Source organism: Psittacula echo (genome assembly GCF_963264785.1).
Source record: "Psittacula echo genome assembly, chromosome: 3".
Taxonomy (NCBI): domain Eukaryota; kingdom Metazoa; phylum Chordata; class Aves; order Psittaciformes; family Psittacidae; genus Psittacula; species Psittacula echo.
The window spans coordinates 117263069-117285258 of NC_137736.1; the positions used below are offsets into that span (position 1 = coordinate 117263069).

The window sequence follows — 22190 nt, forward strand, 5'->3', positions numbered from 1 at the left end:
AGGCCTGGGGCGGGCAGCCCTCGGGGTCGGGCCGCGCTGGCCGGCCCAGCCGCTTAAATGCAACCCCTGGGGCACCGGCTTCTGTCTGATGAGACCGCTCCAGGGCTGCCGGGGACGGGGCATCGTCGTGGGGACCGTCACCCTCTGCCTGGCCGCCGGGTGGGCTCTGCAGAGTAAGTGTCCGTCTCCGTTCCTTCTCCCCTCCGCTTCCTCCCCGGCCCTTCCCTCCTCCTCCTCTTCCTCCTCCTCTCCGCACTACCGCCGGCTCAGCCCCAGCGCTGGCGCGGGGCGGTGCAGAGCCCAGAGAGGGCTCTTCCCAACCCTGCCGGGAGCGTCTGGGAATATCTACCGGGAAAGGGGACGGGGACGAGGTACGGGTGTCAGGCTGGCAACGCTGCTCTCCTCATGCTGGAAGTGGTCGGGGAAGCGGGACGAGATCCCGAGCAGCCGCCACCCCTTCCCGGTTTCCCAAGAGCGGAGGGGATAAGGAATGGAGGAGGCAGCACGTCCCGATTGACCAGCCCGAAGGGCTTCGGTTGGCTCTGGAAAGGTGGCAGGGAGGTGGATTTCAACCCTGCACCCCCAGGGGCAGAGCGTGGCCGGGGCAGCTCCCAGCGAGGTCCATGGGAAGACCAGGCTGGGCAGTGCCACCGGTGGGTCTGGTTTGACACCGCGTCCTCTTCATCATCAAGGTGACACAGTAGCAGGACACCAAAAGGTGGAGGAACAGAGCTCAATTTTAGCGCTGTTCCCCCATGCTCGGGCTCCTGCACAAAGCTGCCGGCCCTCCCCACCCGCCCCCGGCAGGCACACGGAGCCGCGCTTCCCACTCTTTCCACTCTTCCCGCTCCGGCTCCGGGCCAGGCCGATGCTCTGGAGCGCAGGAGCAGCGTGCAGGGGCTCCAAACTCACCGCTTCTCCTCGGTGCGTGTTTTACCGGCTGAAAAGGGGCTGGTTGCGCAAGCCAGGGCGCTGCCGGGGGGATGTTTGCTCTCCAGGCTGTGCAGCTCGGTTTGGATCAGACCGGTTCAGGTGATCCGGGCAGACTGTGTATTAAAACCGTTTTAGAACGGTTAGATATTGCACTGCCTTGTTTGGCTTCGTGAGCTAGACAGGGATGGAAGGATTTCTATTTGTGTCTTTTTTTTGCTTTTACCTTGCAATCACCTATCCAGAACAAATCCTTGCCTTTATCAAAACATAAAAGGGTCGCTGTGGTGAGCCACTCAGCTCCTGGCTGGTCAGAAACAGTGCAAAAGGCCTCCAAACAAACACATGGAGCAGAAAACAATTAGATCAGTTTGCAGTGATTACCAGAAGTTCCCATCTGTTCTGTTTCTGTGGCTGGCACAAGCCCTTTTTCAGGGCTCTGGTAAGTCTCTCCTGCACACAGGCTGAGCCGCAGCTTAGCTGAGGATGCTCTGGGCTTCCTGGAAGGCATCGTGTCCCTGCAAGAGGCCTGGCCAGCATGAGCACAAGATGCCCATGAAGGGCAAATCCCAGGAGTGTTATCTTGGAAAGAGCCTAGGTCCTCTACAGTTACAAAAATAAGAGTGGCTATAGCTTTAGGCTGGTCCCATAGGTGAGGACCTGGGAATCAGACTGGCTTCTGCAGCTTCCCTGCCTCACCTTGACAAACAGAGCTTCTGACTTCTGCTACAGATCCCAAATAGAATGAAGTCAGCTTGTAGTTCATGTATCCATCTCTCCTCACTTGTGGTTGGTTTGCGGTTTTGGCGGGGGGGGGGGGGGGGGGGCTTATTTTTGGATAAGATTTTTAAAGACAATTTCTTTCCATTTGAAATTCTTCTTTCATTGCCTTTTTAACCATTCTTTTCCCTGAAGACTCCGCAGAACCTCCAGGACCATCCCCAGGGGTCCCTTCAGCACAGCTGACATTCTCATCCTCCCTCTCCACTGGGTCTCAGACATTTGCATTACTTTCCCACTTCTGCTCTTGCCATCATGCAGTCCCCACAGCACAAGAGGAGAGTGAGTGAGCTGCTCCAAGACAACCCAGGAAAAGGCATTCAGCTTGCTCTGTGCTTTATCTGCCTTCTGTCTGGTTTGATTTCTGCATGTAGATAACAGGATTTCAGTCTCTAGCCAAGTGTCTCAAACAAGCCACTATTTATTTAAATATATATATATTAGTGCCAATTGGAACTCAAATGTTTGGTGTGATACTGAGTTTCACGGAGAAATACCCCCACAGAAGCAGAAAGTATTGCAGTTACACATTAATCTAAATGGTCAGTTGAGTTTCATAGTGTTATGAAACGTTCCATAATCACATCAGTAAGAGCTAGAGGAGAATAAAATATTCTTTCAAGTGCATTTCTGTCTGGAAATCATCCGGAACATGAAGTCCCTGACTTCACATGAAATGGGCACCTTTGATTGCATGTGGTTCATCTGCACTGGCATGTAACTGGCTGTCTTTATGAAGGCTGGTGATTAAACTTCACATTTAAATGCAGGATTTTAAAGGAAAGCCAGTTACTGATAAATACAAAAGCATTGCTCAATTTTCAATGTTATGTTCCCTTACCCAAAAAGATTCTTCCAAACTGTCTCTGCTTGGGTATCCAAACACTGGAATACATACAATTACCTGTCCTATAAAATGGAAAAGTTTCTTATGATTATCACTGATTAAAATCTGTATTTAGTCTTTAATTTAAGTGTGTCTCTTCCTTTTATGATCAGCAGAAAGGAAATATGTAAAGCATAATCCATCCTCTCTTAAAACGGCCACCAAGATAGGTAGGTTCCATCCTGCACTGGACGATTGGTGCAGCATCATCTCCATATTCATTACCCTGTTTTCTCTTTCAGCTCCTGGAGGGGTATCGTTAGTTGTCCCACAACCCAACATCAACGCAACAGTGGCACAGAACATCCTCCTCTCAGTTGAATACTCTTGCAGAGGTGTTGCCACCATTGAGTGGAAGCATGTGTCAACCTGGGGCACCACCAAAATTGTTGAGTGGAAAAGTGGGAATTACGTCAACATATCCACAGCCTACAAGGACAGAGTGACGACTTTTGAGAATGGCTCTATACAGCTCCTGAATGTTGGCATGAGAGATGCTGGCTACTATTTTATCACTGTAACAGAGGAGCATGGAACCAGCACCTACGGCACCATCATAGTTAACGTTTACGGTACAAACTAGATGGGAGTTCTGGGCTTTACCCCGTGTTTAAACATGAATCTGCTCATAATCAATTTAATAATATGACCTTTTTTCTCTCCTCCCTGCAGAGATTATCTATGAAGATTTACATTTTGTAGCAGTTCTCTTTGCATTTCTTGCTGCTGTATCTGCCATTTTGGTCTGCTTCATGTGGCTGTGTAATAAATCTCTGCATCTATTTCAGAAGAAGATGACACACAAACTAACAGGTATCTCTCTAACAATACAGTCAAGGTATATGGCTTTGAAGTCTGAATTTTGAGGCCAAAGTTCACTTGTGATTTGAGCCATAAAGGTTCTAAGCAGGGACACTGAGAAACAAGCCTGGAAGGGCTCAGCTCAGTTACCCTGCTCAATTCTTTACTAGCTGAGGTGACTGAATTTAGTTGTTTAGGTATTTAGTTGCAGAACAATCCACTGGATACCCACCTTATACATTTTACATCAGAAACTATAAAACACTTCCCAACATTGCTAACTGCGAAATTTAGGGAGAAAAGGCCAGAGCTGCAATAACCCCCCATCACAGAGGAGGAGACAAAGTCAAGAGTGTCAGTAGTGCTCTCAGGGTCTGCACTGAAGGGTATCTCCTAGGCCCTTCAGAGTGGCCCCGCCTCACTTCATGGAGGACTGCACCCATCCCTCTGCTCTCAAACCACCCCTTTCATCTGTCCTCACATTTGATCCAGTTGTGGACTCCAATGAACACTGACTAATATCAAACCCAGACTCTTAATGCATGCCAAAGACACCCATCATGAAAAGCAGATCAAGGGAACACCACGGTTGCACAGAAAGGAAGATTCACATATTAGGAAGACATTTCCAAGCCACAAGCTGGGATATTTGGCCCAGGCAGCAAGACCAGGTGCCAAGCTACAGGCCTGGGCTCAAGCTTTGGGCTCATCTTTGGAACATGGGGTTTCTTTTACCACTTCAAAACATTTCAGGCATTCACCTCCTTTCTTTGTAAGTGCAGATCCATTAGTGGTTTCTTGCCCTATAGGTAAAAGGTCTGTATTTCTTCTCTAAGTGCTGTTTAAGCTGTTACATTACAACAAGCAGCCTAAGCATCAGTATTTTACAAGACCAGTGCAGGTACTCAAGAGTCTTAAGCTTCATGACTTTGTGTCAACTCTGCAAAGCCTGGTATGAGAAGAGATGAATTCGACTCAAGCTGTCTCTTCCTTTCTGCTGCTCACCCACAGATGTTAGGGCTGCTGCTGTTTTCACAGTGCACACACTGCTCACAAGCTTCTGTAGCTACTGAAACTTTTGCTATCGTGCCAGAATACACCAGCTCTGGTTTGGATAAAGCCTCTTCCTTCAGTTGAAGCCAATCTTCCTACAGAGCCCAATCAAACACAGTTACTTGGCAGAGTTCAGGAAAACCACAGCTCTGGAGACTTGCTCTGTCATCTCCCAGAACACGATCTGAAGCAGGGACCCAACGTCTGCCCCAGTTTCACCTTATCAGAGCCCTCCTTTCAGAAGTCATGAAGAGAGGTATAAGGACTTTTCATAGTGCCTTTAGTCTTGTATCAGAAGAAACCAGTGTCACTGTGAGGGACTCTAAATGTTTTGAAATGGTATATTTAAAACCTAATTGCAGACAAGTAAGCTTGAGCTAATATTAAAAAGTTCAAAATGTCTCAGCTATTAACATGGCGTTGTTAATTTTGGAACGCTGGCCTTCCAATGCATTTGCCAATCAATAATAATATCCTTTTCTTTGCAGCAAGTACAACTGAAGAGATTGAATTGGAAACCATCGAGTGTTAGCCAAGGACTGCCTCATAGCAAAAATAACAATTCTACCTCAGGAAAAAGCACTAGCAAAGAAAGGGAGAAGAAACCCTAAAGGTAACATGTTTGTGACTGCTGTAGAAACATCCTGACTTGCAAACTCATTAGACTTTAAACCAGCAGTGTCTGACGGAGCTGTTTTGACCTGTAAGGTTTTCGGCTCTGCTAACCAAGGTCAAAGTAAGGAAGAATATGCTTTCATGCTGAGCAAGAACACATTTTTGTGGCTCACTCATAAAATCTACAGCCTCTACCACTCTTAAAACCAACCTACTAAGCCTCCAAGAGCAACCCAGAAAGGAAATGATCATAGTCTTGAACGACACCTGTATTTTGGCTACAGCAAGTCTCCTATTACAGACAGAGCAGCCATTAGCATCCCTCAACGTAACAAATTTAATGTCTAATTACAGTATCATATTAAAAAATTAATTGCAAGGACTGAATCCTGTTTATTGTGCCTCTGCTGCTAGTTTTGGGCATACGGAATTTCCTGAATGAACAAAACCCCCAATTCTTCACAAGACAAAACTGCCTTTGAAACAATGCCAAGCTGGTCAAAGTTCCCCACTTACGTTTCCCAGTGTTTGCACTGCTCCAGGATATTAACACACATTTTATGACATGACTATAGAAAGTTGTTAAACAAGGAGCCACGCACAGGCACTGAAGAGGACGCTGCCTACAGTGATTAGAGGGGTCAGAGGAAATGCTGACACATCACATGCGAGGGGTGGCAAAACACGAAGCAGTTTCATTGTGAAAGATGTCAAGTCCTTTGCAAACTTACTGTCAAATACTCCATCTGGGAAGAAAAATGATACAGCATTACAGATTTGTTATTTACAAATAGAGTTCTGAAGGTGCTCTTGTTGAGAAGCCGCCTTTGCTTTCCTATGTTGTAAGAAAACATGAAGTGATTGAACTATTGTCTTCTTGAAGCTGCATATTGCACTTATATTCTCCACCTGCAGACCTGCTGGGTGGAATAACATTTGGTTTTGTGAGTGAGAAAGCACTGACCTGACCGAGCTTCAAATTATCCTGGTTTGCTTTTGTAATGAGAAGAATTTTGCAGGGTGAAATAAACCTCGAAAACATAAGAGACCACAGACTAGTCTGATTGCCAATGGCTTCTTGAGCCAGACTGCTGCTACTGCCTCTCACGCTTCAGCTCACGACAAACCTTTCACAGGGCAGGCTGATAGAGCTTCCCCTCTAGGCAGGGACTATAATGCAGAAGTACTAAGGGTTAGATATGGGAAGCCAGAGAATTTCTCACGGAGTGAATAATGATGGAGGAAGGCACCAAGCAGGCTTTTTCCAAAGCACTCTGTACACAATACCTTCAAAAAGTCATCCCTGGATTAACTGGCCTTTCGTAGTACAAAGGGCCTCTCACTCACTCATAAACTCAGGTACCAGATTCAGCTGGTTGCTGCTTCCTGCATCCTTCCTGTTTGAGAGCAGGTCACAAAAGGTGGGAAATCAAAGAATAGAAGGCTACAGCACAGCCTGACAAAGTAGCAGTTTGCTCTAATTCCTCACTTTAAGTATGTGCTACTGATCTTCTGTATCTTTGAACTAAGATTTGACAACACAAAAGAAGTTGCAAGTGCATCTGTTTCAATCCCTAAGCTTGAAGTACTTGTGAAATATCCATATAGCATATGGAAAACATTAGTATTTTTTCTGTTTATCTACATTTTAAATCACTAAGTGTTAGCACTTGAATATGAAGTTATTCATTAAGCTGAGGATATAGCAGGTGCTTTTCTAGACTTATTTAGAAAGCATGCAAAGTACAGCTTACATGTAACATCACTACTATCTACTAATGCTGACTTGAATACCGTACTTGCCAAAGGCAAAGTCAGGAAATGCATACAGACATGAATGACCATCTGAATGCATTGCTGGAATTGGAGAGGTCACTTTTAAACTCCAAAATTTGAAAGCTGGGATCAAAGTAGGAAATAACCATTTAAAAATCTTCAACTGAAGATGCACTGTAACAGCAGCAAGAGGTTTCCCACTAGCACTGTTGTTCTACCTCTCTCAGCTTAGCTAAGGATACAACTTCAGATGCCCACCCTTGGCTACTGACGCTGGTGCCAGCCTCAATTTTAGGTAGTAATACCCTAGATGAACAACAGGCATTTAAGTTCATTCAGTGAGGGCATACAGTACAGTTGCCTGTGTACTCCTTTCCTATAGACAATTCCTCACCCATAGATTTTACCCAGAATTTAGCATGCTTACTATGTAGGTAGGATCACTTATAAAATACTCCCATTTTCTGAAACTGATGTCTGTCAATATGCATTATTAATGTCAGCAATATTTAACATACAGACCACGAGGCTAAGCTGTCTGTAGCAGTTTCTTGCTGCACTGGAGGTAACTGAAGTATTGAAAGTCTTAGGCCAAGCTGTTAAAGTGGAAGTTTAGAAACTAATAGCTATTCTTACTTCACTTGTAAACTCCATGCAGAACAGCAGCAAATTGAATATTTAGAGCATCCCAAATGATCAAAGGGAGTAAGGCATTTTGTTTTTACATGTTAATTAAAGAGATGTCAAAGTTGCTCTGACAAGATTGCTTTGGCAATCAATTTCAAAGGTCTTAATCAGCCACTAATGCCTTCATTTCATGTTCAAAGATGCACTACCCAGCATTTCAAGACTGACCCTCTGTTAGAAGCCTAATCAGTCCATTTTCCATTCCAAAACTGTGCATTCAACACTAAAACACAGACTCTCCAGGTCCCTAATAGTTCTTTATTATTTATTTATTTTTCATCTAGGCCTGGAAACCCTGACGAATGTCTTCACTGTTAATGTTCAGTGCTTGTACTTCAGCAACACAAGTCCTCTTGCATCCATTGCTTCTTTTCAGGAGTCAAATCCTGCAAGCATGAGATCCTAATAGCCCCAAAGTGATCCTATTGCTTGGTAATGAAGAGCTTGTTTGAAGAGAAGGCTATCACTATATGCAGACCTGTCAATTAGCTTAAGAACAGTGAAGTGCAAAGACACATTGAAGTTTCAAACACTCATCTTCTAATTATTAGTAAGAGAAGATTTGTTGTGTTGCTGAGTCCAAACAGCCTCATATAATCAGATGCATCAGGCTGCTGGCTGAACTGTTCATCAAAGAACCCCCTCTCCACCTGTAATCATAGGCTAGTCAAGCAATATGAGACCTGGCATCACGGGGGTTGTGTGAGAGATTCACCCATCTTTCAAGACAATAAACAGAGTATTTTCAACCAGCACTTTTTCATTTTCTATAAGATCTCTTGAGAAACTCATCAAAACCTGGGAGGAAAACTCTTTCTCATAGCTCAGTCACACAGAAGCAAGTACTTCAAGGAACTGAAATAACAAGATGCTCCACAGCGGCAGACACCAACGGTAGCACAATAGCTGCTTAGGAGACACACTGAGCAGCAGCTTGCCACAAGCAGTTGCTTAATATATTATTTCCTACTACTACTCCTTATTGCTCAAGAATACAGCAAAATAACAACTGTCACAAAGCATGATGCTCAATGCAAACACGTTCTATGGGTGAAATGTTCTCTCGTATATATATTTGCCCATACTTTGTAATGCATAATATGGACGTAAGTCTGAACCACTTCATACAGACAGGTTTCAGAAAGATCTTTAGCAATTAATCATCAAAAAAGAGCTTTGTGCAATACCTTACTAGAAGCTTCAAGAAGGATACAAGCACAACCAAGAGAGACAAAATGGGACTACTTTTATTTTCAAAGAACTCAAAAGAGCTGATCTTCAGGATATCAGTGTTTCCCTGGATGACAATAAATGACAGTGCATGAAAAAACCCAAACAAGCAAACAAACCAATCTGTGGGGATGCAAGGTCTACTGCATGAGTCACCTGCTTCTATCTGGACATGAATTTAGAAACGTCACCCCCAAACTCAAATTGTCAGTGTCTTGCAAGCAGAGTAAGACTCTTTCTTCTACATACCTGCAAAAAACAAGGACAGAAAACACAAGCAAAGTAACCAACAACCACACAGGCTCACCTGTAGCCATCAGAAAGCAAAGATGTTTGCCATAAGCTGCAGCTTCGTAGCACTCTCAAGAATTGCCACCAAATATATCTCTCAAAAAAGAAATTGATCACCCAGAAGCCACATCCATGTTCAAACTCTAGCTCAAGAATGTCACCCAGTGAAGACAGTTCCTTAAGCTTTCTTTAGCCTTAATTCTTGACAAGGGAGCTCTGTTTCTCCTCTGCTGACCCCCTTCTTATCAAACAAGTCCATCAGCTTCCCCCCCAGACAGCCATTCCCTGTGGTCTCACAGCCGCTAAAAGGCTTTGCCATAGCACAATTCCATTCTAGTAATTTTCATCTCTCAGTAATACTTACAAAGATCTATTGAGAAAAGTAGGAGCATGAGAGGGAAGGGAATGACTCTGAGCAGACACCTCTCATATAGCAAATAACTACTAAATTGATTTAATAAAAGAAAAATACATCAGTGACTCAGCTCTGCTACTTTAGATACAGCAATCTGCAAAGAAACAGCTGAAAGGAACTTTCCCAGAAGTTTATTTTAGATGTTATTGAAAAAAGTTTTATTAGAAACAGTACAATGAACAGATCTGTACAGGAAATACATTTGGGTTTGCTTTCTTGCATTGTGTTATAGCTCCCATTTCCCTATGCTGCTCAGCAGTGATTGTATGCAGCTCAGTGATGATTCCAAGCCGCAGCAGAGGCAGATGTACTATTAACACGGAGTTAGGGCAGCCATGAGGAGTTCCATTTTATAGACAAAGTTCCGCCCTTCCATTTTATTCCATTGTACTTCCTTGAAGGGCCCTCGAAGATGATTCCACTTGTTGTCCTGCAGCACATCGCCTTTGGGAAGATCCTTGCACTGACTCCGTGGAAACTGAACCATAACTTTGCTGCCGCTTTCTGGGCCATTACGCACTGTAATGAGCAGAGATTGTATGAGCACTTTTATACTGTAAGATTCCTCATATTAAATATCCTTCCTCATGTATGTTATACATTACTCCTACTCAATTCCAAATATGCTGAAAGCAAGTAAGGGAAATTACCTTTTAATTATCATTAATGTTTTCTCTTTGAATTTTCTCCTTCTGGTCTCCCATTTCTACATGATTTTGTTGCTTTAGCACTGCATGTTCTGGTTAGAGCGCACCAGAGAAACATTTGACACACACTCCCCCCCTCCCTCAGTTTACAAATGCTTTATTTTTCCCTAATGATGCTAGGAAGGGCAAAGGGCTTTTTGGCCAATCTTACCTTGGATGTATTCCCACCATTCTGTTGAAAACCATGATCAAAAAGGTATTGTTTCTAGTGGATTTACATCAAATGGGCAGCAATGGAGTCACTCAGGACAGCTGTTGCTTTTAATCACAAAAATCCGCAAGACTGGTGTAGGGTGGTGGAGTTCTCTTGGCTTGGATGGGTTTTTGTGCTGTGATGTTGGGCGGTGGTGTGTGTCTGTGTTTGTGTTTTAAATAAGCAGTTAGGGAGATAACACTTAGCTCTTCCCTCACTTACTAAGCCAACCTTCTACAAAGAGATGACTATCAGGCTGATTGAACATAATTTCTCCTTCATAAATCAATGGTGATTACTCCCCATCATTATCATCACCTTTTCCTTAATAGTTTGTAAACTGCTTACAGGACTGGCTTTTGCCTCATCTCCCCAGGAATTGCAGTGAGGCTGACCAGACCAGTTCCCAGATTCTCCTTCTTGAACACAGGATGTGACACCTGTCTTCTTCCAGTCCTTGGAAATCATTCCTGATCACTATGACCTTTCAAAGGTCATCAAGAATGGCCTTACAGTGACATAAGTCGGCTCCCTCAGCCCTCATGGATACATCCCACCTGGTCCCATGAACTTGTGTATGTCCTCTTTGCTCCAAAATTTCCCATTGGTCTCAGGGACCTGGAATTCCTGAAGGCCAGTCTTAAGACGAAAGCAAAGAAGGCATTGTATACCTTGGTCTTCTCCATGTCCTGTGCCACCACGTCCTCTCTCCATTTACCAGCAGGCCCATATTTCTTCTAGTCTTCCTTTTGCTGCAGACCTACCTTTAAAGTTCTTGTTGCCCTCTAAGTCCCCCACCAGATTCAACTCCAGATGGGCTTTAGCCTTCCTATCCCCATCAATGCATGTTTGGACAGCCTATCTTCCAGATCAACTGGTCCTGCTTATAATCACTTGTAGCTTCCTCTTTATGCCATGAGTTTAGTCATAAGCTCCCCGTTCACACACACAGATCTTTGGTCACCTTTGCACAACTTCCTGCACAAAGAAATGACCATTCTTGAACTTGAAAGATGTGATACTTAGGAAAAAAAAAACAACCAACTCTCTTGGACCCCTTTTCTCTCCATCCCATAGGACGGCATTCCATAGGATTCTTCCAAGAAGACCCCTGGAGAGACCAAAATTTGTTCTCATTAAGTCCACAGTTGTGATGGTGTAGTTTGCCTTGTTCCCTTCTCTCACGACCTTGATGGTTTCTGTAATCCGGTTTTTCAATGCTAATTCTAGGAAACAGTTTCAAGCCTTTGTAAACTAAATCAAATTTATATTACATGGCTTACTGAGCAAAGTATTGATTCTATTTAGGTGTCAACTGCATACACAAAAGAGATTGTTTCTAGAATATTTTGCTATAAATTGACATTATTCAATGAAATTCTAGAGACTCTCTCAGAAAGAGACATACAAACCCTGTAGAATTCACTTAATGTTAAGATTTTCCATACATTTGTAAGAGAAGACACTACCTGAAATGGCATAGTCTCCATTTGGTGATGCTACAGTTATTGCTGATGCATTGCCAATGCTCTCCACTGGCCCCAGACCAACGTGATTACTGAAACTCAGCACATGCCATCCCATAACTTTCGCAAGTTGCTGAACTGCATGGACTTGGTGCTGTGACATCTGAAAGGTAACAAGAGGTTCATCTTCTGGTCAGTATTTGCACACCACAGAAATAATTGCTTCCTGGTTTTACCAAACTTCTTCCGCACACAGAGAAGACCACTGTATTAAGTACACTACGCAGTTAGATGAACCTTTCACAGCTATATGGGCTTCTGCAATTTATTTAAGTATTGCTTTCAAGTTACAAAAGCCTTTATTTAGGTCTCAAGAACTAATTCAAGTGATACAAACAAGGCTTGGAAATAATTCTTTCTTTGAATGGAAATGAGACTTCTGCTGGAAAAATATATAAGATCTGTGAGATTATGCTAACAGCACACTGGGAAAGAAAAGTTGTGGTTCTCAGGTGCATGATTATCCCCACTAATGCTCAAGTGCAAGCACTGAGCTTTAACAGCTTAGAAGTTAAATGCTAACGTTTTTCTGTATCATGACTTAACGCTTGTAACAAAGAAATAGCTAGCACTGTTCAGCAGTTCTCTGTGAACAAGTCTGAAAACACTTGACCAAAAAGATACCTTCAGCAGAATCTGTTTCAACTTGTTTTCTGTGTCGAGGAGTTTCACTAACTGCAACAGTCCAACCACTGTTATTAAAGACCTGTACTTGGACTATTTATAATGCATAGTAGGGACACTGTCACTTCTGACTAAAACCAGCACCTTGCTCTAAGCAATTAAGAAAACACAGTTCATTCAAATATCAGCTGATTTAGTAATGGCTGATGCAAAGTGAACATTAACAAGACAGTGTTGAAACCGCAGTAATTGTGGGCTCATTAAGATCTCTAGACAGGTCTTGGTTGCAGTAAGTTTCACATATTGAGTACCTTCTTGTCTGCTATGACTCTCACTGACTTGTTCTGAAGTAAGCAAAAATCCTAGCGTTCCCATAATGAATAGCATAAAGAAATGTATTTTAAATGGGAGGAGAAAAATTATTATTACTACTGACCTTAGTAAAACCTGGCACTGTATTTTAGCTACAGTTGCTAAAGACTCTATACAAACATACTGAAAAATTCAGTCACTCACCTTCCTACTTCCACTATCTTTAACTAAAGTTTTTCTACAGAGATAAAGGTAAGATTCTAACTTCTTCTGTTTCCTGAACATTACAAGAAGGGAAAAGAATGTATATGAATCTACCTGAGATAAAAGGAAATCCTGCAGTTCCTGCTCTTGATGGGATAGTGTAATAACTCTTCCATCTCTATGCACAACTCTGATTTGTTCAACTCCAATGTTCAGCTGTAGTTGAATGGATCTTTGAAGACAAGATGCACATTTGTTCAAAATGCATTACATTTCATCAAGAAAACAGGAAACTAAGAGCACAGAACTCCCAACAACTCTTAAGATGAGGATAGTACAAAGCCTATGGAATAAGACTGCAACTCCAAACGTTTCAATTTCACCCCTCATGACAGCTCCCTCTACTGCAGGGAACATCTTCTGTGGTGTGTTCCCAGACCTGGCCCACTGCTTGCTCATGTCAAGGAACCTCCTGAGGTGCCTCACAGCTCCTGCCTGGCACTGTGCCCAAGTTTCCTTGCAGAGGGGCAGAGGAAAATGGTGTGTACCTGGGGCTTGTTCTAATCTACAGCCAAGACTTGGGCAGCACAGACACTCTGGAAGTAAGACTGCAAATCACACCAATGACCACAGTCTGCTCCACAGTGAGGACACAGCCAGAAAGGACTGTAGAAAAGTAGAAAAAACAGCTGGGTCAAAGTAGAAAAGCTCAAAGTAGAAAAAGTCCAAAAACCAGCTGCATCATCCACTGTGAACACATTGGATCATTCACTGCTGGTCAGCATGCAGACATTCATTTCTGGCATATGAAATCTCTTATTTTGAAGACACGGTGTGTAACTAAGGGGATGAATTACATAAGTTCCACATTTCAGTACCTATGCAATGGAGCTAGGACTGAGCATTGACTAGCCATCCATGACCAGACTGCAAGCTCAGAGTCCAGCACATACAAAGATACTGTATATTCATCTATCTCTATCCAAAGCACACACACCCCCCTTAAACAGCCAGTTTCACATTCAATTCCTTCTTTGAAAGGGAAATATGCTGCTTAACAACTTAAGTTTCTTCATTAAAGTTTAAAATGGGTGAAGATATTCTTAGGGTGGCTGTTCCCCCACAACTCAAAACCAAACATGCACACACAAATAAGGGGCTCCTACTTGTATGCCTGAAGATAATCTAAAGCTGTAAAACCCAACCTGAATACACTCTGACACTGCTGCATGCTTCTACAACTAGAAAGACACAGGCACTTTCACACATACTTGCATATTTGTTCGTATCCTTGAGAAGTTATAAGAACTTTAACACTGGATTCATAAACATCATTTATATTGGACCAGTGGGCCTGAATCTGGGGATCCTCAATACGACTGGCCAAACTGTCTATGGTTCGAGCAGTTCTGGAAGATAAAGACATAATCATGTACAGTAATCTAGACAGCCTGAGCTCTTATCTTGATTAAAGGAAGTGAGGAAGTTATTAGTCTGTTAGGTTTTCTTTTGGTGGCACATCAAAAAGATAAAAAGGGAAATTTAATAAACCATGTGAAACAAAGTTCTATTTCAGCACCACTGGTGCTAATGGAGCACCTGTTTTTACTTGATACGTCACATACACTCTGCAGCAGTACTGAAGTGGTATTACTTAGAATGAGCTACTGCACAGAAAAGAATACTAAAAAAGACTTATGCAGCTTCAGAAAAGTAGGGACAATTATCAGCAGCCTACGTCAGAGCTGTCACATAGATCTCTAAGAAACCCCATTTCTTTTCTTTTTTACTAGCCAACTGCTTATTGCTCATATTTCCTGATGTGTTATTGGTTCTCAGTACTTAAAAATAGACTATTTTAACAGTGAAGGAAGTAGCTGCTAGTTCTAAGAACACTGAAAAAAGATCAATTGTATTCTACATAATGGTACATTTAATTGTAACAGGAACAGCTTGTGACCTACCTGCGTCTCAGAAAGATGTGCTTTGCCTGCTTTATTATCTTTTCCAGAAGGCCTTCATTCGACTGTAAAGAACTGATATCATTTTTATCAAAAGCCTGGGGTCCTGCAAGTCTCATTCTCTTATGACCAAAAGGCGCACTAGCTGGATGTGGCATCACTGTTGAGCTCAGGGTTTGCTTGTGACACTGCAACAAACAAAAAACGTTATAAAAGGAAGTGCCCAAATGATGTATCTGCAAGAAGTAATATACATACTATAATATGCTGCTTCACATCAGGTGTTTTACATACACATACTTTCCAAAAGTGCAGCTTTTTTACTTTATAAATTTGACAGCACTTTAAAGCAACATTCCACTCATACTTTGCCTCCCCTGTTTATGCAGCTCTTTCAAACCCTATGGAAAGTGATTTTTAAAAACATGTGCTAGCTAACAAAGATTTGCTAGTATGGCAGTAGCTCCTACTAGTAAGTCTGCCTCATACGCATCTCTGGAGACAGACAGGGTGGTCAAACGAAAATAAAGGAAGTATTTTAGAAATAAAAAGGGGTACAAAAAAATTAACATCTGGTTCCAAGTTAAGAAAGGAAACTCACAGAGATGGGCACTGGGCTCAGGAATCCCAGTTCAGTGCTTAAGACACTGGACTATTCCACATGACTGCATGACTTGTGCCTCTAAGGAGATGAACGCTCTCTGGAACATGGTTTCACAATTGCATCTAAGATTAAGGTTAAGAGAAGGCTGTGTGGAGACCTCATAGCAGCCTTCCAGTATCTGAGGGGGGCCTACGAGGATGGACTATTCATCAGGGACTGTAGTGACAGTACAAGGGGTAATGGATTAAAACTTAAACAGGGGAAGTTTAGATTGGACATAAGGAAGAAATTCTTTGCTGTGAGGGTCGTGAGGCACTGGAATGGGTTGCCCAGGGAGGTTGTGAGTGCTCCATCCTTGGCGGTGTTCAAGGCCAGGTTGGATGAGGCCTTGGGTGGCATGGTTTAGTGTGAGGTGTCCCTGCCCATAGCAGGGGGGTTGGAACTAGATGATCTTAAGGTCCTTCTCAACCCTAACTATTCTATGATTATGCTCCTTTCCTGAACAGATGCAAGCTCAACCTCCTACCCCACATCCTTCTGAATCTAAGACACTGAAGCAGAGAAGTGGACCTCAAAAGAAGCAAAGTTACTATAGTAATTGATTGTTCTTCCTTCATGGAAGTATGGGCTGAACAGATGCTCACTTAAAGTACTCGACAAGCACTAATTAGAAACAAAGGAAAAAGGGAAACTGATGAGCTGTACTGGAAAAACCTTGCACAGCTTTTCTGGAAGGAACACCAGGCCTGAGTTTAAGTAAGGAACCAGCATTGCATGAAAGCATTAACTGGAACTCCGTAACTACCTCTACGCACTAGAACTGAACAGAATGCTGCCTCACAGCAATGGATAGAAAGCGACTGGCCTCTACTGGCACCCTGATGTTATAACAGTGCTGCATGCCATGTAGAAGACTACAAAAGCACAAAACCTCTTCAGTACCTCACCATAAATGCATTACCTCTCTGATAAGCTGATGTAAATTATGTTCCAGAACATAAAGATGATCATCAGGATTCTGTTTCTCAGAAGTAGACTTTTGTGACTTTTTGTCATTGGAAGAGTGACACAGAGAAATAGACAACTGTAAACCTGTACAAAGCAGATTAAATAACACAAAACAAATAAGGACACAGACAATTTTCAAGGAGGCTACTGAGAACTGCTTTTCTTCATGTATTATAATCAGTATTTCTACAACCAGTATTCACCATAATCAGAAAATCAAAGAATGATGTTGGAGAGCACAGTAACAAAGGCAAGTAAGACTTGCCACTGACTGAAGTGTTGACAGGGCAACTATTAACTACTAGATATGTTTCACATCAATTTCTATGACTCAATCCCAAAGAAAAAGGAGAGTCTTCAGGACCCCATTCCTTCCCCAAAGAATGAACGATTTACCATCCTATAAATTTGAGGCAATCCAGAAACATATTCTTCCCATGATATCATCAGTTGTGCACCCCTTGTAAGAACAGAGGATTCACCAGCCAACTCTAAGCCACCTTCATGCGGTTTACATTATCCTCACTGAAAAGTATCGGCCCCTCTTCTTTTGAAGACCCATTAACTCAAGTCTTAAATTACATCTGCACCCAGTCCAGCAGCACTGATTTCTGCACAGCTCCAAACTGCAATGTGCACACGTTGTGGTTTAAATCCAGCACCACACAGCTGCCTGCTCACCCCCTCCTTGTAATACAGTTGACAGCTTTTAAGTGCTACTGACAAAAACCAATCACAAAGTAAAACAATTCAAACTCCATACAATAAAATGTGAGTAAATTACAAACAGAAGTGCATTAATTGGATGTTTGTATAATTAGCAACCAAAACTCCAATTCTCGGAAATTCTGGTTTTTCAAAACTTTTGAAAAACAGGGTTCCTTTTTTAAGTTGTCGTTAAGAGCAGAGTGTTTAAAAAGGTCTCATCAATCAGAATTTCAGTTCATGTTTAAGCAAATAATAGGTTAAGAAGTCTCACAAAGTTTCCTACCTGGGAAAGGCTGGGAGATGATCTGATTTTTCACAACAATGTGAGGAATCTGGGATTTAATTTGAACAGCTTCTCGTGAGAGCTGGGCAAAGATTTCCTTACACAAAAGAACATTTTGTGCAGCCTCCAACTTTGTCTGCCAGTGGGGAGAGCCTGAAAAATATAAACCAATGTTTGTAGAAGGAAAGGGTAAGAAAAAGCTACCTTTTTGTTCAGATACCAGACACTTCAGTAGCTATGAGTAACTGCTAAGGTAAGGCAGTCAGTAGCTTCTGTCCAAATGGAGCAGAAAAATGCATTAGTGTCACCTTACATATATGTATACTGTAAATTGCAGCTCCCAACTGGAACTGCCCATTACATTTCCAGACCTTTTGTGAACTCTGCTTAAGTTGCAATTTACTTTCAATGATACTTCTAGCTTTATTAAATTCACCCTACAGTGAACCACCAAATAACGGTAAGGGCATGTACGTGATTTCATAGGAGTTATAGGGCCCAAATTCTTGGAAGATTCTGGTCTGGGTAAGCACATTACTCTATGCTGTACCCTCAATACCATATGAAACATCTATATAGTACAGCATCCTGTCTATGGTCAAGACAGCACAAGTATCTGTGTCACAGACCATTGTGAAATAAAACCCTGTCAGTTCTTTTTAATCCTAAAAAGGATGAAATTTGAATCCAAAACCCGTACAGCTTTCAATAAGGGTACATAGCAAATGACTCAATCCTCACCTGCCAGGTGAGGTATTGGTAACGAGTGCACATAATGCCAGCAGAGTTTCAGATCCAGAGAAAACAAATGAGGCACAGAAACAAATTCTACGTTTTGGCCAAAGTTAAGAGTGAATAATCAGACATTCAGTTCTGTTGAACTAATGGGATGTAACTGACTGAAACACAATACCTTGGTTTGCTTTTGGTTTTGTGCTCTAACTTCCAATGTCTAACAAGAGGTGCTCCAGAATACTTAAAATACAATCCTAGTAATTTTGTTTCAGCTATATGCTAAGATTTTCAAATAAACACCATACACAAACCCATTTCTTGAGAACATGTTCAAAAAACAACATACAGCTAGTTATACCTGGTTTCGGTTTTAGCATGGGTCTTTTAAAGAGGTTGACTGTCCCAAGGTCACCAATGTCTGGAGCTTGTTTCTGAATAGAAACCTGGGTGAAAAGAGAACGTTATTTGATGTTTGTTCTTTGTTGCAAGTACAAAAATACCAAAACAAAATCCACACTACATTATTAAAGTCTCTCTGGCAAACCTTGATATAAGCTGATCCCTCTAAATCACTTGGAATTTGAACATCCAAAGGACAGTAATCCTCAGGTATCTTTTTATCCAGGTCAATGTCAGTGTTCTTTATCACCTCAAATGTGCCATGATGAAGGAAAAGCGAACCTAAGAAGGAAAGACAAGAACACACATACTCTGTATAAAGCATTTTCTGCAAATAATGAAGCTCATACCTCTGTTTTGGAAGACTATGTATTTTCTAAGTCTCCAAAACTCCATAGTTGTGCTTCAGAGGCATGGATTCAATGGATGGAGCACTTGGTGGATAAAGAATTAGCTGGACAGTCACACTCCAAAAGAGTTACGGTCAATGGCTTGATGTTCAAGTGGAGACCAGTGACAAGTGGCATTCTGCATAGCTTGGTATTGGGACCAGTGCTGTTTAACATCTTTGTTGTTAACATGGACAGTGGGATTGAGTGTGCCCTCAGCAAGTCTGCCAATGACACCAAGCTGTGTGGTTCAGTTGATACACGGTAGGGAAGGAATGCCATCCAGAGGGACCTCGACACGCTTGTTAGGCGGGCAGATGCCAACCTCATGAAGTTCAACCAAGCCAAGTGCAAGGTCCTACACCTGGGTCCCCACAATCCCAAACACAAATACAGGCTGGGCAGAGAACAGACTGAGAGCAGCCCTAAGGAGAAGGACTTGGTAGTGTTGGCTGATGAGAAGCTCAACATGAGATGGCAGCGTGCACTTGCAGTCAAGAAAGACAACCACATGGTGGGCTGCATCATGACCAGCAGGTCGAGGGAGGTGATTCTACCTCTCTACTCAGTTCATGAAATCCTACCAAAATAAGAAGGACGTGAACCTGCTGAAGCAAGTCCAGAAGAAGTCACAAAGATGCTCAGAAGGCTGGAGCAGCTCTGCTAAGAAGACAGGCTCAGAGAGCTCGGCTTGTTCAGCCTGGAGAAAAGGCGGCTCTGGGGAGACCTTAGAGCAGCTTCCAGTGCCTAAAAAGGACTACAAGAAAGCTGGACTTTTCACAAGGGCCAAAGGGATAGGACAGGATAATATATATATAATAATAATATATAATAATATATATAATACAGAGTTTCTGTAAAGCAATCTTTACTAGAAAGCTACACAGCCTTTGAAATCACTTTCTATCCAGATGACACAAAATTTTTCTTGATAATAAAACAAGTTTCCTCCTCTTACAATCTTGTCTCATGATTATAATAAACTTATGTTAAATTATGTTATTTATTATTACGGATATTCAATCTGGTTTTCCAGTTAAAAAAATCCAGAAAGTATAAATATCCATTCTCGAGAAAAACAAAAGACCCTTCTGCTTGTTCTGCTTGTTTACCTGCACTTCTGTAGCTCAGATCACCAAGAATTTTGTCTCCTACTTTCCTCAGCTTCCAGTGTTGTCTCAGTCTCAGCAGTTCAGAGTTGAAGTCTCTTTGTCGCTTATTTTCCTGGTTCTCTGCTACTGATTTGGATAATCTTTCTGCGCCTTTCAAGAGGATTTGAGCTGCTCCAGCTAAGGACTTCTTTTTTGAAATCAACTGTAGAAACTGAGGATTCTAGTAACAGAAAAAAAGAAAGAATAAGCCACTTGCACCTTACATCTCAAAAAACTATTGTCAGTGAAAGCTCATTGACACTGATGTCTTAGCAGCCTTCCAGGATCTGAAGGGGGCCTACCAGAATACCGGAGAGGGACTCTTCCTCAAGGACTATTGTAATAGGACAAGAGGTAATGGGTTCAAACTTCTGACAAGGGAGGCTTCGGTTAGATGTAAGGAAGAAGTTCTTTACTGTGAGAGTGGTGAGCCACTGGAACAGATTGCCCAAGGAAGCTGCGGATGCTCCATCCCTGGCAGTGCTCAAGGCAGGCTGGACAGTCTTCCGTGACATGATCTAGTGTGAGGTGTCCCTACACATGGCAGAGAGCTGGAACTGGATGCTCTTTAAGGTCCTTTCCAACACAAACCATTCTATGATCCTGTGACTAATAACTTCTTTTGATGGATGTTCAGTAACTTATTTATGATTACTTTCACACCCGCATTATACACCCATAAGTCACATTTGGACTTACAGTTTCAGCAAAGACGGCTTTGAAATCAGCCTCACCTCCCATTCAGCCTCATCCTCACCCATACAGCACTGTGCCAGCACAACACAGCGCCCATTCGACTAAACCGTGTGTGCATCATACATGAAAAAATACCCTCTGAAATAAAACCTTCAGCATCAAGCCATACAAGCTATACAACTAGGTACAACATACCTGTTTTGGAGGAAGGGGATCTTGCACAACTGGATCTAGAGTCATGAATTTTTTATCCTTCACAATGCTCAGCACATCATACAACACACACATCTCAGTCAAGGCGCTTCTCAAGTTGTTCCTCACCGAATCCCAAGGCCAGAGGGATGGCTGAAACTTCACCAACCCTGAAAGCAGAACAGAACGACACAAAAGACTTTAAAAACATACAGTGCAAGGCTTGTTCTTACACCACAGAGAGATCATAATGAGATGAAATACAACTTTACAGCACAATACCCGCATCTACCCTTTTCCACTCTACCACAGTGATTTGCTGGGACTCGGCCACGAATACCGCGATCCACGGCCAATCGCGGGCACCCACGGGAAGACGCCAGGCCCAAGCACCAGTGGGCTGCAGGCCAGGCATCAGCCACAGCCCGGTGGGAGAGCTCAGGCCGCAGGCCGACTGACTGGGAGCCTTGGGCCCGTCGCCCCTCACCTTCCTCATCCTCCGCCTCGCCAGGCTCGGCCCAGGCGCGGCCCGCCGAACCCGGCTCGTCCTCCTCGGAGCCAGAGCCCTGGCTGAAGTCGATGCGCTGCGCCAGGCGCGCCAGGTTCTGGGACATGGAGAGCGGCTGGAGGTAGGTCTCGCTGCCATCCAGCCCCACCTCCTGCACCTGCTTCTCGCACGCCGACTCGATACTGATGCGCACGGCCGGCACGCCCGCCATCTTGCTGCGACCTCCGACCGCGGGGCAGGCGCGACCCCCGCGCTGACTACGGGTGCCGAGCGGGGGCGGGGCCGATGAGGGGGCGGGGGCAGCGCCGGGCGGGCTCGGCTCTCTCCGGAGGGCGCTCGGGAGAAGACGGCGCCGCACCCGGGGGCACGGTCGCTATGAGCACCGGCACCCGTGGAGCTGCCCCGCTCTGCTGATACTCATTAGCACGGAGCAGTACAAGAGCGGCCGCCTTCACTCCCTGCTCCAGACCCACTCTTAACAGGTCTGCGTCCTTCTTGGGGCCATTAACAGTCCTAACTGCCCTGA

At 43.3% G+C, this 22190-nt stretch overlaps 2 protein-coding genes across 2 annotated transcripts; one reads left to right on the plus strand and one right to left on the minus strand.

Moving 5' to 3' along the window:
• Positions 1-88: 88 nt before the first annotated feature.
• On the plus strand, positions 89-4982 carry VSTM5 (V-set and transmembrane domain containing 5; the record flags this gene model as incomplete). The annotated part of the gene is made up of 4 exons (XM_080613471.1): positions 89-173; positions 2839-3168; positions 3269-3409; positions 4939-4982. 4 exons carry the CDS (start codon positions 89-91, stop codon positions 4980-4982), a joined length of 600 nt encoding a protein of 199 aa, XP_080469597.1.
• Positions 4983-9777: 4795 nt separating this feature from the next.
• Positions 9778-21875, minus strand: MED17 (mediator complex subunit 17; the record flags this gene model as incomplete). Its single annotated transcript, XM_080613113.1, has 12 exons — positions 9778-9983; positions 11834-11993; positions 13145-13262; positions 14302-14439; positions 14995-15179; positions 16557-16687; positions 17595-17747; positions 18688-18772; positions 18874-19010; positions 20230-20449; positions 21160-21326; positions 21644-21875. 12 exons carry the CDS (start codon positions 21873-21875, stop codon positions 9778-9780), a joined length of 1932 nt encoding a protein of 643 aa, XP_080469239.1.
• Between the last annotated feature and the right edge of the window lie 315 nt (positions 21876-22190).